Below are 19,202 nucleotides of genomic sequence, written 5' to 3' on the forward strand. Positions count from 1 at the left end.
ACTCCTTGCAGAATTCGGCACTTTCGGCATCTGTTTCAACTCCTTGGAGCAGTGTTGGCGCGCCCTTTTGCAGCACCCTCCCGTTGTCCTCTTCTTACGCCACAACAGTAGACATAGATGGAGGCTCCAGCTTTGCCACAGAGGGACTCGCTAGAAGCCCCCTCGCCCGACCCTGCTGAGCCCACCATTCGACTTGCTCTCTCGCCTACAGAGCAAGCGAGCCTTGCCGCCGAGGTAGAGCGATTGCAGGCGACCTCGGTCATCTGCAAGATTCTCGGCACCTGACCTAGCAGAGGAGAGCTGCGAGACCTTCTCCAGGCCCACCTTCTTGCAGAGGTGGGAAAGATTTTGGATGTCCAGATTCTCGGATGGGGTTACTATCAAATCGAGTTTGAGTTCTCCGAGATGGCGTCCAAGGTCATAGCTATGAGTCCACTGGCCATCCGAGCTTCACGTGCCCACTTTCGATAGTGGCGACATGGTTTTGACCCAGCTTCAGATGTTCTAGTAGAGGAGGCAGACATCCCCATCTCAGTCTGCTTTCCGGGTTTACGGAGGGAGTACCTACCACTTCTTTCCAGGATCGGTTCCGCCATTGGGACTGTCCTGGAGACACCTCGCACGGCAGCATCAGTAGCTGCCAAGGCGGCTGGCATTCCCTCAGTTCGAGTTTTGGTCAGAGATACCCACACGCTCCCGAAGGTTATCCTTCTACCTCGGGTGAGTGGGGGTTGGTTTCGACAGAGTGTGGAGTACTCGGGCCTCCCGAACTAGTGCTTCATTTGCCGCCAGATGGGCCATCTAGCGAAGGCCTGTCCACGGAGGAGGCCGCGACCTGCACCATAGCCTCAGTCCGAGCCTGCCAAGGCTGGCCCACAGCCACAGCCAGCGGCACAGCGTTCAGATGCAGAGCCACCCTCCGAGCCTGGGGCTTCAGTGGAGGAGGGGTGGCAGCAGGCCCGTGGCCGCCGACGCCAGGGGCTACAGCGTCAGCCTGGCACTCAGAGTGGCCCTCAGGTGCCTACTCAGCAGCAGTGGGTTCCCACGGGGAACCGTTTTGGTCCTCTCGAGCAGGAGGAGATCCCTACGCCAGCCTCCACCTCCACTTCTCCCTCAACAGCCGCTCCCCCCCCCAGAGTTCCCTCCCTTTGCCTCATCCTCCCCGCCTTCTGCTCCCGTCGCTTCTCCACCCCGTCCCTCTACCTCTGTCGCCCCATCCCTTCCCCTCTTCTCCTCCACCCTCCCCAGCTCCCTCTCCTCCTCGTGCTCCAGTTCCTCAGTCGGCTCAGGCGACTGGTCCCTCTCCGGCGGCTAGGAGATCTCTTGGCAGCGCCTTTGCCACGAGTCGCCTAGCGCGAGAGGGTTAGCCCTTCTTGCGGCCCCCTCTGCAGATTCAGACATCCTCCCTTGCAGCCGTCCCTCGTGGGCTGACGAGCATTGACATCAGATGCCGCTGGGACTTCTTCGACTACGGGTTCACTCGTTTTCTCGGCGACTCCGCAACAGACCATGAGGCAGCCTGTTTCAAGGTCTATGTTTTGTTCCTCGCCGCTAGGGGGACAGAGGCCCTGGACTCAGCAGTTGGTTTCTCCTTCCCCCTCTATGGTAGGACCGAGACAGAGTGGTCCCTTGACTCAGTGGTGGGATGGTTGCATACACAGGTCTTAGAGTTCTCTCACCACATGGGAGAACTTGGAGTTACAGATATGCTGCAGACTTTGTGACCATTGGCCAAGTTTGCGGTGACACCCCCAGACTCAGCAGGATGTAGGCACATTGTGGTGTACTTCTTTGCTGATACGCAGTGTTTGCCTTGCTATGTATACATTCATGAGGACTTATGGACAGAGAAGGTTGCGTTACGTACGGCTCGCTCTGCTTGGGCTTGGGCTAGGTACTCACTGCAGTTTCGCCTATCTAGAGGACGCTCGGATGCGGATTACTCCCCATCCAAGCCTGCCTCGAAGATAGCCCGTCTTGCTGCTGCGGCAGCATCTGTTCTCTCTCGCTACCCATGAGGATCGTCTCATGGAACGTGCAGGGACTAGGTGGGTCCCAGTTTCAGCGACAGCGGGGCCGATTGCGTCAGGAGCTTCAGCGTTGCCTTGTGGGAGGAGTGATTGATCTCCTTATGCTTCAGGAGCACCATTTGTGTGAGAGCCGCATTCGGCGTTGTGGTCAGATTTTGCGTGGATGGTATGATACCTTTTGGTCAGTTGCTTTTGGACCTGGAGGCATCCAGGGAGGGGTATGTATGACTATTGCGTACTCATTGCAGCAGGCCATTGTTGGCAGAGGGATTATTGTGCCAGGTAGGGCTCAGTGGACTACTATGCAGGTTCAGGGTGGCCTTGTGGGCTTCCTGAACATCTATGCGCCCAATGTGGCGAGTGCTCGTGTAGAGTTTTGTTCACAGATTGTTGAGTCTTTGCTGCAGGCCGATCATTGGTGTATAGGAGGGGACTTCAACATGTTGGAGGACCCTTCTGACAGGATTGGTGGCAGCCATGCTACTGTGCATGGAGTCGAGTTGGTAGCTTGGGAGAGGTTTTGTATGACTTTGAGAGTCTCGGATACATGGCAACACTCAGGTTTTGTGAGGCCCCCAGACAGTCTTGCCTTCTCTAGATCGGACCGCAGAGTGGGAGGAGTGAATCTATCGCGGACAGATCGCTTCTACACTAGTGACCACTTCAGTGACTTGGGGGGTACAGTGGGCATCCTGGTAGGGACTTCCTTCTTGGACCATGCACCAGTGATCCTCACAGTGGCAGACAGGCAGAGGAGTGGGAGCACGATGCTCCGCATCCCAGAGAGGGTCTTGTTGGACTCAGCACTCAGAGAGAGGGTAGAGGCTCTCTGGACAGAGGGTATGGACATACATGATTCACCTGCAGACAGAGTGGCCTCAGGCCTAGCTCAGCTTAGCCACTTTTTTCTTCAGGAGTCTCTGGCTCGCCGGGCTGCAGCGAGAGAGGCGGAGCAGCGTCTCAGACGGGGCATTGCTTCACTGCAGAGGATGCAGGAGCAGCATCCAGACAGTCAATGGTTGGAGGAGCAGTTACAGCAGGCTCGACAGGAGCTTGCTAGCACAGAGGAGAGGCGTCATGAGTTTGCCTTCCACCGACAGGCATCTCGGTGGACTCAGGTGGGTGATAGAGTGACTGGTGCTTTTTTTGAGACATTGGGGCCTCGGCATTCGCATGCCAAGGTCAGTCAGCTGAGGAGACCCGATGGGTCAGTTGCTTGTGAGCCCGAGGATATGCGTGCAGTCGCTACTGACTTTTACCGTGAGTTACTGTCGGGTGAGCCTCAGTCAGAGCGGAAGGATGCATGCAGGGAGCAGGTTTGGGCACAGATGCCATGTCTTGTGACAGAGGAGATGCGCCAGAGGCTAGAGATGCCACTTCAGCTTGAGGAGCTGCACACAGCTCTGAGGGCGCTCCCTCGTGGTAGCTGTCCTGGTGAGGATGGGTTGACTCCCAGCTTTTCTTGGAGTACTGGGACCTACTTGGCCTAGATCTTTGTAGTGCTTTTCAGTACATTTTGCACACAGGAGTGATGCCTGACAGCATGAGTGAGGGCCTGATCTACCTCATTCCCAAGGAGGGTGGCTCCTTGGATGAGATTCGACAGTGGTGCCCCATCACCATCCTCAACTCAGCCTACAAAATTCTTGCCAAGGCTCTGAGTTTGAGGATTCAGCCACTTTTAGAGAGCCTTATACATGGGACTCAGACAGGTTTTGTCAAGGAACGCAGTATCCTTGACATTATCTTTACTTTTTGGGAGGCTTCTGCCCTGGCACTGCTCCGTGGTGAGGACCTTGTGATTCTTCTTCTCGATTTTGAGAAGGCCTACGACCGAGTTGAGTGGGACTTTCTAGAGGGCACTCTTCGCAGGATGGGATTCTCAGATGCTTGGATCAGAGGGGTGTCAGCTTTGTACAGACAGGCTCATAGTCCGGTGCTTTTGGCAAGGGGGAGAGGTGAGCGCTTCATGCTCACACGCTCGGTCAGACAGGGCTGTCCTCTTGCCCCCTTTCTCTTTCTGTTCTATGCGGAGGCGATGAGCAGATTTTTGGTGTCACAGCAGGTTGGTCTCCGGGGCTTAGCACTCCCTATTCGGGGAGAGGAGCTACTGGATGCTGAGTTTGCCGATGACTCAGCTTTGTACTTAGATGGCAAGGAGGCCAATCTTCACAGATGTGAGCAGGCTCTGGAGACCTTCTGTTGTGCATCGAGCGCACTGATCAACTGGAGAAAGACAGTGGCTTTCTCGGTTGGTAGTGCTCCTATGCCAGATTGGATGCCAGTAGAGGGTTTCAGGTGGATTCTCCCGGGGACTGCAGTTCGATACTTGGGTTGTCAGGTTGGTCTGGACTTGTCTCCCGAGCAGCAGATTGCTCCTCTTCTCCTGTCCATCAGGAGAAAGCTGTTACATTGGAGCTCAGCACGTCTGTCGCTGGCTGGTAGAGTAGTAGTTGCCAACCAGGTGCTGTTGGCGACTATGTGGTACATCACCTCCTGTTGGATCTTCTCGAGTTCTTGTATCAGCTAGGTAGAGAGGCTGATTAGGAACTTCCTTTGGTCAGGACGTGACACTCAGATGGCTCGAGCCAAGGTGGCTTGGTCGGTCATCACGCTTCCTTGTTCTCAGGGAGGGCTTGGGATCATTGATCCAGCACAGCAGAGCAGAGCCCTTCTAGGGAAGTTCATAGTCAGAGGACTTCTTCCAGGTGAGGAGCCCTGGAAGGAGTTCTTGTTGCAGAGGCTTCGTGCCAGGGTGCCTCAGTCAGGAGGCCCTTGGCAACCTTCGACCAGATGGATCTTTACAGAGATGCGCTGAGTTGGTTTGAGCAGGAGATTAGAGGACCGTTTCGCTGTGAGTTTTCTTCGTTCTTGGGAGCTCCTACGGCGTGGCCTAGAGCAGCGACAGCCGATGTGCACGGAGGAGCACCTACGGCAGCCCCTCGTCTGGAACCCCATGGTTAGCACTCAGAGAGGCCACTTGGTTGGTAGTCGACCTCATGTTTCCTGGGGTCCCATGGCAACAGGTCCAGCACGCTCTCTAGGTGACTGGCTAGAGTTCACAGGTTTGTCAGAGGAGGTACAGGGTTTCCAGCTGCAGAACATGAGAGGGGTGCAGAGCATGTGTCAGGACATCTCAGAGTCAGTTCCAGCTGAGTGGCTCACGCCTCTCGAGCCAGTAGCACCCCGGTGGATGGGAGCCTTCACACGACCGGAGGTTCTCATTTCAGTCATGGCCTGCTCAGAGACTGTCCCAGCCCTGTTCTTCGAGCTTCAGGGTGGGGGACGATTACAACGAGTTGCAGTAGAGGCCCCGTAGGTAGCAAAGTGCTGTTTCCAGAGGATCCGAGTTGTGGGCATCTGTGGGAGGACTTGTGTCATAGACCCTGACCCAACAGCCCTTCAGATTGGACACTGGAGGCTTTGGGCTTGGGAGTGCTGTCCACTGGCACGAGTACAGTGGGATCCTGGTGAGTGGCTATGGAGGGACCCCTTCTCTTTTGCAGACCACGCAGGAGTCCCCTTCTTTCAGTACACTGTTCGGCTTGGACGGCATATACTAGCAGCACAGAGAGAGGCCCTCCCCGCTGCAACACGTCATTGGCAGGAGGAGGGTCTCATAGTCGAATTCTTGGCAGACTTTTGGGAGAGGTTGTGGGACTCCAGACAGCCGAGGCGAGTCACCTTGTTTCAGTGGCTGGTCGCACATAGAGCCACAGCAGTAGGGAGCTGGCTAGTGCATAGTGGTCTCTCGGCCACATGTGCAGCTTGCGACCATTTAGTGGAGAGTCAGCGTCACTGTCTTTGGGACTGTCCCTCGGCCCAGCAGGTGTGGCTACGAGTTCTTCGGCTGATGCCTGCTCTCTCCACGGCTCGACAGTACACTTGGGGGGCAGCGGCTTGGTCCACCCTCACGGGCTCGGCACTTCCGTTTGAGCTATCTTCCACCAACAGGATGATAGTGATGCAGGGGGGACGTCCTACACTTCAGCCTGCTACAGAGCTTACTCCACAGGAGTGGTGCAGTGAGAGAGAGGAGTGTTGGGAGCTCATCCGTGGCTTGACACTTTGGTTCATCTGGCGGGCCCGCTGTTTCCGCATCTTTGAGGCTCGCCCTATGCCACCAACAGAGACTGTTCGTGACTTCTGGCTAGAGCTGATCCATACTTTCAGAGGACAGCTTGAGGGACTACAGGGCAGCTCCGACTGCATGCGAGAGCGCCGCGAGGCTTTCCTTCGACTCTGGCGCCCTGGGCCTTTCTACACCATAGTCCATGGGGTGCTCAGATGGCACTACTGTCCACCTGTGTGGCTCTTCCCTCCTCCCATCTCTTGATTTAACCTCATTGTATATATGCTGTTTTTTTTTTCATTGGGAGAGTCTCCCCATCATGCTTGTTGTAGCCCTCTCTTGCAGAGGTGGTTGTAGCCCTATGGGCAGTTTTCATTAACTAATAGAAGGATCTTTTTCTCGGAAAAAAGAAAGGAAAAATAGGTTTAATGCACTAGAAAATTCCCGGATGGATTCTGATGGATTTTAATGGGAATGGTGATGATCATGCTGTGTGCAACCGGAGGATATGCATCTAATCTAAGTGACTGGTCATTCACGGTCTGCGAACAGACTCACAAAAGTGCCAGATCACTTCCTATTCTAGACTAACTTGACTGAACTAAACCCTGGTCATGCTGTGGCTTGTCCACGGACAGATAGGGTTGGATGTGTCACGTGACATGACTGTGCGCACATCTGTAGAGAGCTGACATCCCTCTGATCCAAACATCAGAGAAGCCCATCCTTCGTGGAGTGCCCTCCAAGAAATCCCAGTCAACTCTATCATAAGCCTTCTCAAAGTCGAGAAAGAGTATCACAAGATCCTCTCGTCGGAGACGTGCGAGGGCCGACGCCTCCCAGAAGATAAAGATGTTGTCAAGGATACTGTGCTCCTTGACAAAACCTGTCTGAGTCTCATATATAATGCTCTCAAGTAGTGGCTGAATTCTCAAACTCAGAGCCTTCGCTAAGATTTATAGGCTAAGTTGAGAATAGTGATGGGTCGCCCATTACCGAATTTCATCCAAGGAGCCCCCCTCCTTGGGAATAAGCCCCTTCCCTTACTCAAGTTATCAGGCATCTCTCTAATGTGCAAGATGTGCTGATAGGCGCTACATAGATCCGAACTAAGCAGCTCGCAGTACTCCGAGAAAAATTGGGTGTCAAAACATTGTCCCCCTGGGCAACTACCTTGGGGAAGTGCTCTGAGGGCCTCATGTAGCTCCTCTAGCTGGAGAGGCATCTCTAGTCTCTGACACAACTCCTTAGTAACTAGGCAAGGCATCTGTGCCCAAACCTGCTCTTTGCATACTCCCTGACGCTCTGACAGAGGCTCAGTTGAAAGCAACTCACGGTAAACGTTAGTAGCAACCACATGCATACTCGCAAGCTTTGACTCAACTGGCTAACATGGCGAGTCCTCACAGTCTCACAGAAGTCACTAGTTACTCTGTCGCCCACCTGGGTCCATTGAGATGCCTGTCGATAAAAGGCAAACTCACGGCGCTGCTCCTCAATGGTGGTCAGCTCCTATGGAGCCTACTGCATCTACTCCTCTAACCAAGGATTGTCAGGGTGGCGCTCCTGCATCCATTGTAGGGAAGCAATGCCTCGTCTAAGCTACTGTTCCTCCTCCTTGGATGCAACCAAACGAGTGTAGCCTCTTGAAGGAAGAAGTGGCTACGCTCAACAAGTCCAGTTGCCACTCTATTAGTAGGGGAGCCCTGAGTGTCCAAGCTCTTTGTCCAAAGTGCTGCCACCCTCTTTGTGAGCTCTATATCTAGCAAGATCCTCTCGAGGATGCGCATCATCACACTCCCACTCCTCTGTCTGTCAGTCATAGTAAGAATCACTGGCGCATGATCCGAGAAAGAAGTCCCCGCAAGAATGCAAACAGATCCTCCCATGTCAAAGAGACGGATTCTCGCGTAGAAGCGATCTATCCAAGATAGATTCACTCCTCCGACTCTACGGCTAGAGCAAGAAAAAGGTAAAATGTCTGGAGACCGCACAAAACCTGCATGCTGCCAAACATCTGAAATCGTCAAGGTCATGCATAACCGCTCCCAAGCTGCTAACTCAGCCCTGTGCATAGTAGAATGACTACCTCCAATCCTGTCTGAGGGTCCTCCAACATGTTGAAGTCTCCCCCAACACACCACTACTGTGCGTGCGACAAAGACTCTACAATATGTGACCAAAAACTCAGCTTGTATACTTCCCACATTGGGTGCATAGATGTTCAAGAAGCCCATGAGGCAACCATGAACCTGCATAGTAATCCACTGGGTCCTACTTGGCACAATAATACCTCTGCCCATAGGGGCCTGCTACCATGAGTTCACAATAGTCATACATACCCCTCCTTGAATGCCTCTGAGACAATCCTCATGGGATCAGTGAGAAAAGACCAATGCTGCTATATCAGCCAATCTCTCTATCTTCGAGGCTGGTTTGGATGGAATAATCCGCATCCGAGCAACCTCTATAAAAATGCATCTGAAGTGACCGTCACACCTAGACCCAACCAGAGCGCACAGTCCGTAGGGCTATATCCTCTGCCGAAGAATCCTCATGTACAAATACATAGCAAGGGGGGCTCTGAGTGTCTGCAAACAAGTGAATCACAGGGTGTCTACATCCTGTTGCATCCGGTGGCATCACACTGAACTTGGCTTGAGGCCAAAGTGTTTGTACCAAATCTATCACCCCTAGGCCCCCTGTGTGGTGTGAGAACTCAACAGCCTGAACCTGGAGCTAGTCAAGAACTGTGTGCAAGGTCCACTCTGTGTGATCCCAGCCGCACAACGGAAAGGAGAAACCTACTGTATCCAAAGCCTTGGTGCCCCTGGCTGCCAGAAAGAGAACGTGCACTCGAAAGCAAGCTGCCTCAAGGTCGGGAGAAGGGTCACCAAGGAAACGGGTGAAGCTGTAGTCGGAAAAATCCTAGCGTCTGTCAATATCAAAACTGGTCAGCCCACGAGGGATTCCTGCAAAAAGGGAGTCCTGAACCAAAAATTGCGTCCTCAAGTAGGGCTGTCCCTCTCGAGCCATTCGTTCGGCTCAAAGCAAAAGTACTTCCAAGGGAGCGTCTAGCTGCAGATGAGTGTCTAGTCCCTTGTGTCGGAGGAGTGTAGGAAGGGTCAGGTCATGAGGCTGAGGACCTAGCAGGTGAAAGAGGGGAGCGTGAGGTGGGTGTGGAGGAGGGGGAGGGGTTGGCGGATCAAAGGAGGTTGAGGATGGAGGGAAGGGAGGTGGTGGCGGTGGTGAGGCTGAGGTGGAGGGGCGATTCCTCAGAGGACTCCTGCTGCAGGGGGGTCAAAACGGCTCCCTGTCAAAACCCAATATTGCTGAACTAGAGGAGCTCGGCCACCAAGGGGGCAGTGCGACAAGCCCGTCCTTGTCGACGGCTGTCGGGTACCTGCTACCAACCATCAGTTGGTTAATCGTTTGCCTAAGTGCCAATCTGTGTGTCCTGGGTACCTGTTTGTTGGGAATGTTCAGCCATGCGTTGTGGGTTGAGATCTCCTGCGAGGACAGGCCTTCGCTAAGTGGCCCATCTGCTTGCAAATGAAGCATTGGTTCGGGAGTCTCAAATACTCTAACCTCTGGCGTAACCACTGCCCACTCACCCTAGGTAGGAGAACCAAGTGTCACGAACCATAACGTATAGAAGGCACACCAACAGCCTTGGCTGCAACTAGAGCTGCCGTGCGTGGGGTCTCCATGACTGTCCCGATCTCGGAACCAATCTTGGAAAGAAGCGATAAGTACTTTTTTCTCAGTGTGGGGAAGTAGACCGAAATGGGCAGATCTGCCTCCTCGACAAGAACATCCAAAGCTGGATCGAAACCATGTAGCCACAATCTAAGATGAGCTCTGACTGCTCGGATGGCCAACGAGCTCATTGAAATGACCTTGGCAACCATCACGGGAGTCTGAAACTCAATCTAGTAGTGTCCTCGCCCAAAAGGCTGGATGTCAATAATCTTTTCCACCTCTGCTAGAAGGCGGGCCTGGAGGTCGTCGAGTACCTCATCTCTACCGGGACGATTGCCAATGATCTTGCAGATAACAAAGATGGCCTAAAGGCGCTCCACCTCTGCTACAAGGCTCGTGTCACGTGCACATCTAACGCTATGTAGACGTGGACAAGCTACTTCATGACATGGGTTCAATTCAGTTCAATCAGTCTAGCCTAGGAAGTGTTCTGGCACCTTTGTGAGTGTGTTCGCAGACCGTGCATGTCCAGACACTTAGAGTAGATGCATATCCTATGGTTACACACAGCATGATCATCAGCATTACCATCAGATTCCATCAGGAGCATTTTACAGTGCAAAATATCTATTTTTCCTATTTTTACCATATTTCACTTATTGGGAAACTGGGTAGGGAAATTTGACTCAACAAGTATATAAGAAAACCTAGCGCTAGCATTTTTTGGCAGAAGAGGCAGGAGGGACCAGACATCCAGCAGTGCACCTTCTCAACGAGAAACCCCCCCCCCCCGGCATGATCACCTAGCGTTTTCAACCAATAAGAAGTCCAGCATTGTCAGCTTGCAAATCACCTTCAAACCTCAACGTTTTTGGACAAGCAAGATCACCAAGCACTAGCAGATTCCCAGCAGTTTACCTAGCATTTTTTGCAGCAGACCCTAGATCAGCCCTAGCGTTTTTGGAGCAGCAGGCAACCTAGCGTTTTGCAGTTTCTCTGTGACAGGATTAGCTGATAGACCAGCGTTTTCAATTTTCAGCATAGAGACACCGCAGTAGAACCCCCAAACCTCGCAAATCTCACCTTCCTGCAGCAGATCCTCGCCGCACGGTCAGATCCACCGAAGTTTACAGATGCAGCCCGGAAAACGCAGATTTCAGCATCTGCGTTTTCAGTGTGTCGTGGTCGCATCGTCACCATCACCATTGTCACCGACATAGAGTCAAAATTCAGCAAATAAAGATTTGCACATTTCAGCCATTAGCGTTTTCAGATTTCAGCCCTTCTCGTCGTCGTCGACATCCTCCGCAAGTCCATTGCATTGTAGAGATTTGTGCAATCAATAGTAGACTGCTCTCGCCATATAGAATGGGGCCTTTTTGGAAGAGGGTTTGACAACATTCTGGTGTCGTATTCTTCTCTCTCTATCTCTTAGTCTCAGCACGTTCATTCACAGTGTTTATCCACTTTGTTTGTGCCCACTTGCACTCTCTCACTAATGGAACAGAAGGCTCTCCCTTTAGTAAGTAAAAGGAACCTTGAGCACAGTTCGGAGCACTCATCTTGAGCAAAGTTCAACATTCACTTCCGTTGCACCTTACATTGGTATCAGAGCTATGGTAGTGTTCTGTATCACTCAAGGAAAGAACCACAAGAATATTTTTTTTGCTTGTTGCGGTCGCACGTAACCCAAGTCCTCTTGGGCGTGTCGATTCCTAATCGTGTTTTTGAAGCGTGACAGGAAACCCAAGAAAAAAGGGCTTGTCCAGCCTCCCCTTGTGCCTCTTTTCACTCATTGAGAGCGGACCGTGCACTTAGCGGCCGCCCAATCGAGGTGAGGTGGGAAAAAGCAACGTTGGTGTGAGCGCAAGGCCGCCAAGGGGTGCACCCGTGGAAAAGAGAAGAGCTCGAGTAAAGAGAAGATCCTTCTCTAACACAGATTGCAAGCTAAAGAAGAACCTCAAGACTCAAGACCCTCAAGAACCTCAAGAACCAAGACCCACAAGAACCCAAGTTCCTCGTGAACTTAAGAACCCAAGACTTCAAGTGTATGGTCATCACCCGAAGCAGAATGGATACTTCGCATGGAGGTGGCGAGCATGGGAGTGGCGAAGAAGAGCTTTCCCCACCACGAGGTTTTTCCGACCCTCCCCCTTCTCCACCTACGCCAAGGATTGTACCAAATCCGATGGAGGCTTTGGTCAAGTCGATGATGGACATGATGTCACAACAAGAAGCGAATTACGTTGCCTTGGAGCGTGCGCCGCGCGCGCGCAAAGAAAGAAAGGCAAACTTGGATCGCGAGCGCGAAGAAAAAAAGAGTGGCCTTGGAGTTAGAGCATGACGCGTTGAGAGACCAACTGTTAGGTGCAGCGGAATGAATGTTTGAACTTTGCTCAAGATGAGTGCTCCGAACTGTGCTCAAGGTTCCTTTTTGTTCTTATGGAAGGGAGAGCTTTCCGTTCTTAATGAGAGAGTGCAATGATCACAACAAAGTGAATGGACACTGTGCGTGCAAGTGTATGAGATTGAGAGATAGAGAGAGAAGAGAGATATGACACCAGAGATGTTGTAAAACCCTCCTCCGAAGGCCCCACTCTCGTCGGCGAGAGTGGTCTACTATTGATTGCACAAACTGGTACAAACTGAATGCATGTGACTGATGCAAGTCTAGGCTATGTCGGTGTCGACGACGGTGATGGCGAGACTGACTCTATGGCTGAAATCTGCAACTTCTAATCTGCTGTCCAAAAACGCTGCTGGCTGAATTCTGCTGTTGTCGAATACGCTATGGAAAACGCTGATTTTGCTGGTCTTTATGGCTAGAAACTGTCGGTGCTTATCTGCTGAAATCTGATGGTTCTTAGGGCTGAAAAATGATGATCTTTACCTGCTGAAAATCTGCTGCTATGAGGGCGATTCTGTCATGCTGAAAACGCTAATGCTGCAGATCTAGAAAACGCTAGAGCTCTAGGGCTACATATTTGGAAAAACGCTAGATGCTGGGATCTGCTGGCGATGACTTCTTGCTGAGGAAATGCTAGCCAAGAGGAAATTTGTGGCGATGGCTTCTTGAGGAAAAACGCTAGGACTGGGGATGTTCTTGCTTGGAGGGATGTCGCCACCAAGGGGTTCTTGCTTGAGAAGTTGCCTGTTGAGCACTGGTGCTTCTGCTGCCTCTTCTGCCGATTAGTGCTAGCCTAGGTTTGCTTATATACAAACTTACGCAATTTGCCCTACTTACTTTCCAACAAAAGTCACTTAAAAATAATAAGTGAAAAATGTCAAAAATAGGGAAAATAGGCTAAATGCACTGGAAAGTTTCCCTGAAGGATTTTGATGGATTCTGATGGGAATGCTTATGATCATGCTGTGTGGAACCAGAGGATATGCATCTACACTAAGTGATTGGACATACACGGTCTGCGAACAGACTCACAAAAGTGCCAGATCACTTCTAAATCTAGACTGACTGGACTGACTGAACCCTTGTCGTGTTGTAGCTTGTCCACGGACACATAGGGTTAGATGTGTCACGTGACACCAACGCATCCAAGAGTTGGTCCTACAGGTACTTACCTCGAAACCCGAGCCGACCAAAGAGGTTGGTGGTTCATCCAGTGGCGCAAGCCGCGATTCCGACTCCAACCACCCCCTCATCGAGAAGTTGACGTTCAGTAAGTAGGATGGTAAGATGGATGCTACTATTATTCATTCTTGGTTGCATCAATTTAATGCTTATTTTGCGACAACTAAGTAGACAAAATAGCAAGGTTTTTGACGGTAGCTATGTACCTTTCCGGTGATGCCATTAATTGGTACCATGCATGGCAAGAGGCACAATTCGCCGCGCACCTAGAGGTAGCCGATGAAGACACGCCCCTTTCCTTTAATTTGGTCGACTTCCAAGACAAGCTCAAGGCGCGGTTTATGCCACCACAGTACCTCGCACGATTGAAGGACGATTGGCGCAGTCTCAAGCTAAATGGTATGCTCGTTATGTCTTTCTCTAATCGTGTTTTGCAGCTCGGCACGCAATTACGCAAATCGGATGATGAGCGCAAGGAGGCATTCCTTTATGGATTGGATGAGTATATCAAGTTTGATGTCGAGGTACTTGATCCAATCGATCTCAACAAAGCGGTGGCGATTGCTCTCGCATAGGAGATGAAGCACAACAAGGGAAACCCTAGGAAAACAAGACTTCTCCAAGTATCACTCAGACTTCTCAAAACGGTAAGAACGGTAACTCTTCTAACCAATCTTCCTCTAGTCTCTCAGAAAAGAACACTCAAAATGAACCTAAGGATAAAGCTAACACAATTGCTACACGTAAGCTCACTCCAGATGAAAAGGTAGAAAAAGGAATTTTAGGAGGATACATCACGTCGGAAGAACAAAGCATTTATTCTAAGGAAGGTCGTTGTTATCATTGTCACATCAAGGGTCACATAAAAAGAACATGTCCTAAGCTTGACTCTAATGAATCTAAAGAACCCACAGAACCCACTTCCTCTGTCAATGCAATAAATGAGAACACGAGTGTGACCCAAGTTTGTCATGATCCTCCCATTGATGAGTCTCTCATTAAGTGTTATGCTCATGTGAAGGGTCAGGGTTTTGTCATATTGTTTGACCTAAGAAGTATACATGATGTGATTAGTGACTCTCTTGTCGAAAGAGTCCGCTTGGAGGTTAGCAAGACATCTCCTTTCGAGGTGTCGGGCTTCGCTCCCGGTATGGACACTCTCATCACACAAGAGTGCCTTGATGTTTTGTTCATTGTTCAACAAGCGTCCTTCAGCAGAAAATTTGTAGTCTCTCCTCTCTCAGGATGTGATATGCTTTTAGGCATTCGATGGTTTCGTGAGCATAACCCTCTCATTGATTGGGCAGCTAATACGTTCACTTTCGATGCTAAAAGTGACTCTCCCATTGTCATTCGTGGGGAGCAAGTTGTTCATTCTTCATCTCTCATTTCTAATGTGCAGGCGAAGATTGAAAATAATGAGGAGAAGGAGACTCTCTGAGTCTCGTCTTCTCCAAAGCACGACACACATGATTTGCATGATCAAGGTGTGATTACTCAAGAGCATGATGAATTGCATAATAATAATAAGCATGATGATTTACAAGATAGTGATGTGATTGTTCACAAGGATGATGGTTTAGTTGATACTTTGTCTAGTGAAGCTAACCTCATTGTAGATTCGATCAGTCACGAAGAACCGATCTTGGCTCTCGAGTCGAGGTCCCAAGAACCCCCACAGGAAGTATTATGTGTTCGAATGATTAGTCGGTACTCATTGTTCGAGTGTTTCATTCGTGATGCTTTCCTATATTTTAGTCACCGTCTTTATGTGATCCCTTTTCACAGGCATGCCGTATTGCACGATGAACACGATTCACTCATGAATGAGCACGGATGTATGCGGATTACTCATGAAAAGATGAAATATTTGCATTCAAGGAATTCACAATCCATGTCTCTTCCTTGGCATGACACAGTATCCGAAAGAGCACAAGAAGGATTGAGCATCAAGCATCGGCATTTCCATTGTGGTTTGCCATTGTTGATTGATTTAGATCAGTAGATCAGAAAGTCAAGATTCGACCCCATTTTTTGCGTGTGTTTGATGAACAGTTTGCCACTTGGTCACTTTGTTCATCTGCATTGCATGCACAGTTTTTTCGAAAGAAAAATCTTTTTCTAGTCACTTTACATGGAATGGGTATGTTCATGTTTTTGTGTCGGAAGTGGTTTCAGGAATTTTCATCCTCCGAGATTCTTGAAGAAGGTAGACGCATGACTCTAGACAAAGTTGAAGCATTGAAGGAGCCACAGATGACTTTGGGTCGCTTTCGGCGCGGCCCAAAGAAGCAAGCGTTGCAGACCTTTATGAAGTTCAAGTGTCGCATGGCCCACGCATTAGAGTGGGCCGGCGAAGAGTCCTTTCCAGGATTCCAAACATTGTTGGCGATCTCCCTCAACGCCATACAGTTCGGTACCAGTACGTCACTTTGAAAAGGAGGGGATGGCACGTGCACATCTAACCCTATGTGTACGTGGACAAGCTACTTCATGACATGGGTTCAGTTCAGTTCAATCAGTCTAGCCTAGGAAGTGTTCTGGCACCTTTGTCAGTCTGTTCGCAGACCGTGCATGTCCAGACACTTAAGAGTAGATGCATATCCTCTGGTTGCACACAGCATGATCATTAGCATTACCAGTAGATTCCATTAGGAGCATTTTACATTGCAGAAAACCTAATTTCCCTATTTTTGCCATTTTTCACCTATTATTTTTAAGTGACTTTGTCGGAAAACTGGGTAGGGCAATTTGACTCAGCAAGTATATAAGAAAACCTAGCGCTAGCACTTTCTGGCAGAAGAGGCAGCAGGGACCAGATATCCAACAGTGCACCTTCTTAGCAAGACCCCCCTCCCCCGGCATGATCACCGAGCGTTTTCAGCCAATAAGAAGTCCAACGTTTTCAGCTTGCAGATCACCTTCGAGCCTCAGCTTTTTTGGACAAGCAAGATCACCAAGCACTAGCAGATTCCCAACAGTTTACCTAGCGTTTTTTGCAGCAGACCCCAGATCAGCCTTAGCGTTTTTGGAACAGCAAGCAACCTAGCGTTTTGCAGTTTCTCCGCGAAAGGATCAGCAAATAGACCAGCGTTTTCAGTTTTCAGCATAGAGACACCAGAGTAGAACCCCCAAACCGCGCGGATCTCACCTTCCCGCAGCAGATCCTCGCCGCACGGTCAGATCCACCGAAGTTTGTAGATTCAGCCCGGAAGACGCAGATTTCAGCATCTGCGTTTTCAGCGTGTCGTCATCGCATCGTCGCCATCGCCATTGTCACCGACATAGAGTCAGACTTCAGCAGATAAAGATTTGCAGATTTCAGCCATTAGCGTTTTCAGATCTCAGCCCATCTTGTCATCGTCGACATCGTCGGCTAGTCCTTTGCATTGTAGAGATTTGTGCAATCAATAGTAGACCGCTCTCGCCATAGAGAGTGGGGCCTTCGGAGGAGGGTTTAACAACATTCTGATGTCGTATTCCTGTCTCTCTATGTCTCAGTCTCAGCACCTTCATTCACAGTGTTTACCCACTTTGTTTGTGACCACTTACACTCTCTCACTAATGGAACGGAAGGCTCTCCCTTCCGTAAGTAAAAGGAACCTTGAGCACAGTTCAGAGCACTCATCTTGAGCAAAGTTCAACATTCACTTCCGCTGCACCTTACAGCTCGCTTGCTCTGCTGGCGCCAGAGCAAGTTGTGGGCTCGGCGGGTCAGGCAAGGGGGCTTCATCTGAGTCCCTCTGTGGCGGAGCATGAGCCTCCATCTGTGTCTACTACTGCGAGGAGGTCGGGGTTAGGCGTTTCCCTACTGGCGTGGGTGGCGACCGAAACAACAGAGGAAACTCCAGTGTGGAAGAGGCTGCGGGGGCCAAATTAGTGGACTTCTTATTGCACATAGAGGGGACAAAAGAGCAGCTGAAGAATGCCTTTCTCCTACTATCAAAGTTCGTGAATTAAATACCTTGCCTAGGAAGCCCGTGTGACCAACACAAAACTAATGATGATAACTCTCATCAGAAAGTGTAACAAAAGTGAAACATAAATTTTAGATTTACACATTCTCCTTGTCTAATGGTTACTGCATGTGCTGTACAATCTCTCACTTGAAGGTTGAGAGTTATCAAACATATCCCATTGGCCCATCTAGGAATCAGAAAGGGAAATTGACATTCAAAGGCTGCTCTCAGACTCTGGTGAGTGACATTAATGTGCTGTGTTATCCTGTTCTCTTTATAGCTTACATCAAAAGCTTCATCTGAAGCCTGTGTGGCCAACACAAAACTAATGATGATAACAAAAGTGAAAAATAAATTCTAGATTTACACATTCTCCTTGTCTAATGATTACTGCCTGTGCTTCACAATCTCTCACTTGAAGGTTGAGAGTTATCAAACATATCCCGTAGGCCCATCTAGGAATCAGAAAGGGAAATTGACATTTAAAGGCTGCTCACAGACTCTGGTGAGTGACATTAATGTGCTGTGTTATCCTGTTCTCTTTATAGCTTACATCAAAAGCTTCTGTGAAAGTCTTTAAGCTTGAGAAAGTTTGGGACTGTAGAGAAATAGGAAAAACCCAAATCCAATTCATGCCTGCGACAAGCACGAGGCCATACACTAGCCAAGTTCTAGACCTCAGTATTTGGCTCGGGACTTTGTTGAGTCTACTGCTGAATCTGGTTGCTTGTATCCCAAAATTGGAAAAGGATTACTGTAGAGTGAGTACCGCAACACAACACAATTCACAGACCTTTGTGTAAGTCAGGTGCGGTTCATGGCTGGAAAGGTTAGGACATTTGGGGTTTTCTAGCCATAAATGGGCATCATCCCTTTCACGCTTATGCGTTACTAGGAGGTGCTAAAACAATCAATGAAATGTTAAGCTTGTGTCACTGCTGCAGATTGCAAAATTGTGTGGAGCACACGTCACGGCTACATGTGGAGCTCGAAACATGGAGTTGATAAAAAATTTAGGTGCTGATGAAGTTGTGGACTACAAGAGCGCCGAGGGGGCAGAGCTGCGAAGTCCTTCGGGGCGTGCCTATGATGCAGTTATCCACTGTACTAGCGGAATTCCTTGGTCTACTTTTAGTGCTAATCTGAAGCCTGTTGCCAAAGTAATAGATCTCACGCCAAATATCAAGTCTCTTGCAACAACTGCTTTGAAGAAACTTGCCATGTGTCAGCAGGAGCTGGTACCGTATGTATTGTCTGCGAAGGCTGAAGACCTTGATCTTCTTGCAGAGCTTGCGAGAGGTGGAAAATTGAGAACGATCATAGACTCCCAGCATCCGTTGTCAAGAGCTGAAGAGGCATGGGCAAGAAGTATAGAAGGGCATGCAACTGGGAAAATTGTGGTCACTGCCTAGTAGACACTGGTGTCTCAATCCATCCATACACATTAATACAAGCCAATATTGCTTTGTAATATAAGAAGTGATACTATCACTAAGCCTACCCACTTTACTTATTTTTATGTGGCCAATGTACCTATTATACTGAGCGCTTGAAATAAAACACAATTGCTATGTGGCATTCTTCTTTTGACCACTATAAAATGCGGTAGCAAGGCTTGATAGTTTGAAACTCACAAACTACTCCTTCCCACAAGAGGTTCATCATACCAAGAGTAGCACATCAAAGGAATGGTCAATATTCCTAACGACAAACTCAAAATTCTCTCGACTTTTGAAATGCTAAACAAATTGTGTTAGCAAAGAAATCACAGATCATTATAGATTTTGCTCTTTCGGGAGGTTGAAAAAGAAATTAATACTATGAGACGCACCAAGATCATGACACTATAT

General features: G+C 49.7%; 1 protein-coding gene across 1 annotated transcript in view; it reads left to right on the top strand.

Annotated features, from left to right (window-relative positions):
- Window positions 1-18,923, top strand: part of LOC147448377 (chloroplast envelope quinone oxidoreductase homolog) — an 81,085-nt gene extending 62,162 nt beyond the window's left edge. Inside the window, exon 5 of the mRNA XM_086521016.1 lies at window positions 18,297-18,923. Within this exon, the coding sequence (XP_086377142.1) occupies window positions 18,297-18,764 (468 nt within the window). The 3' untranslated portion in view covers window positions 18,765-18,923. The remainder of the gene's footprint in view (window positions 1-18,296) is intronic.
- The last annotated feature ends 279 nt before the right edge of the window (window positions 18,924-19,202 follow it).

Source organism: Adiantum capillus-veneris, chromosome 10, assembly GCF_014529385.1.
Source record: "Adiantum capillus-veneris isolate H3 chromosome 10, ASM1452938v2, whole genome shotgun sequence".
In the NCBI taxonomy this organism is placed as follows: Eukaryota; Viridiplantae; Streptophyta; class Polypodiopsida; order Polypodiales; family Pteridaceae; genus Adiantum; species Adiantum capillus-veneris.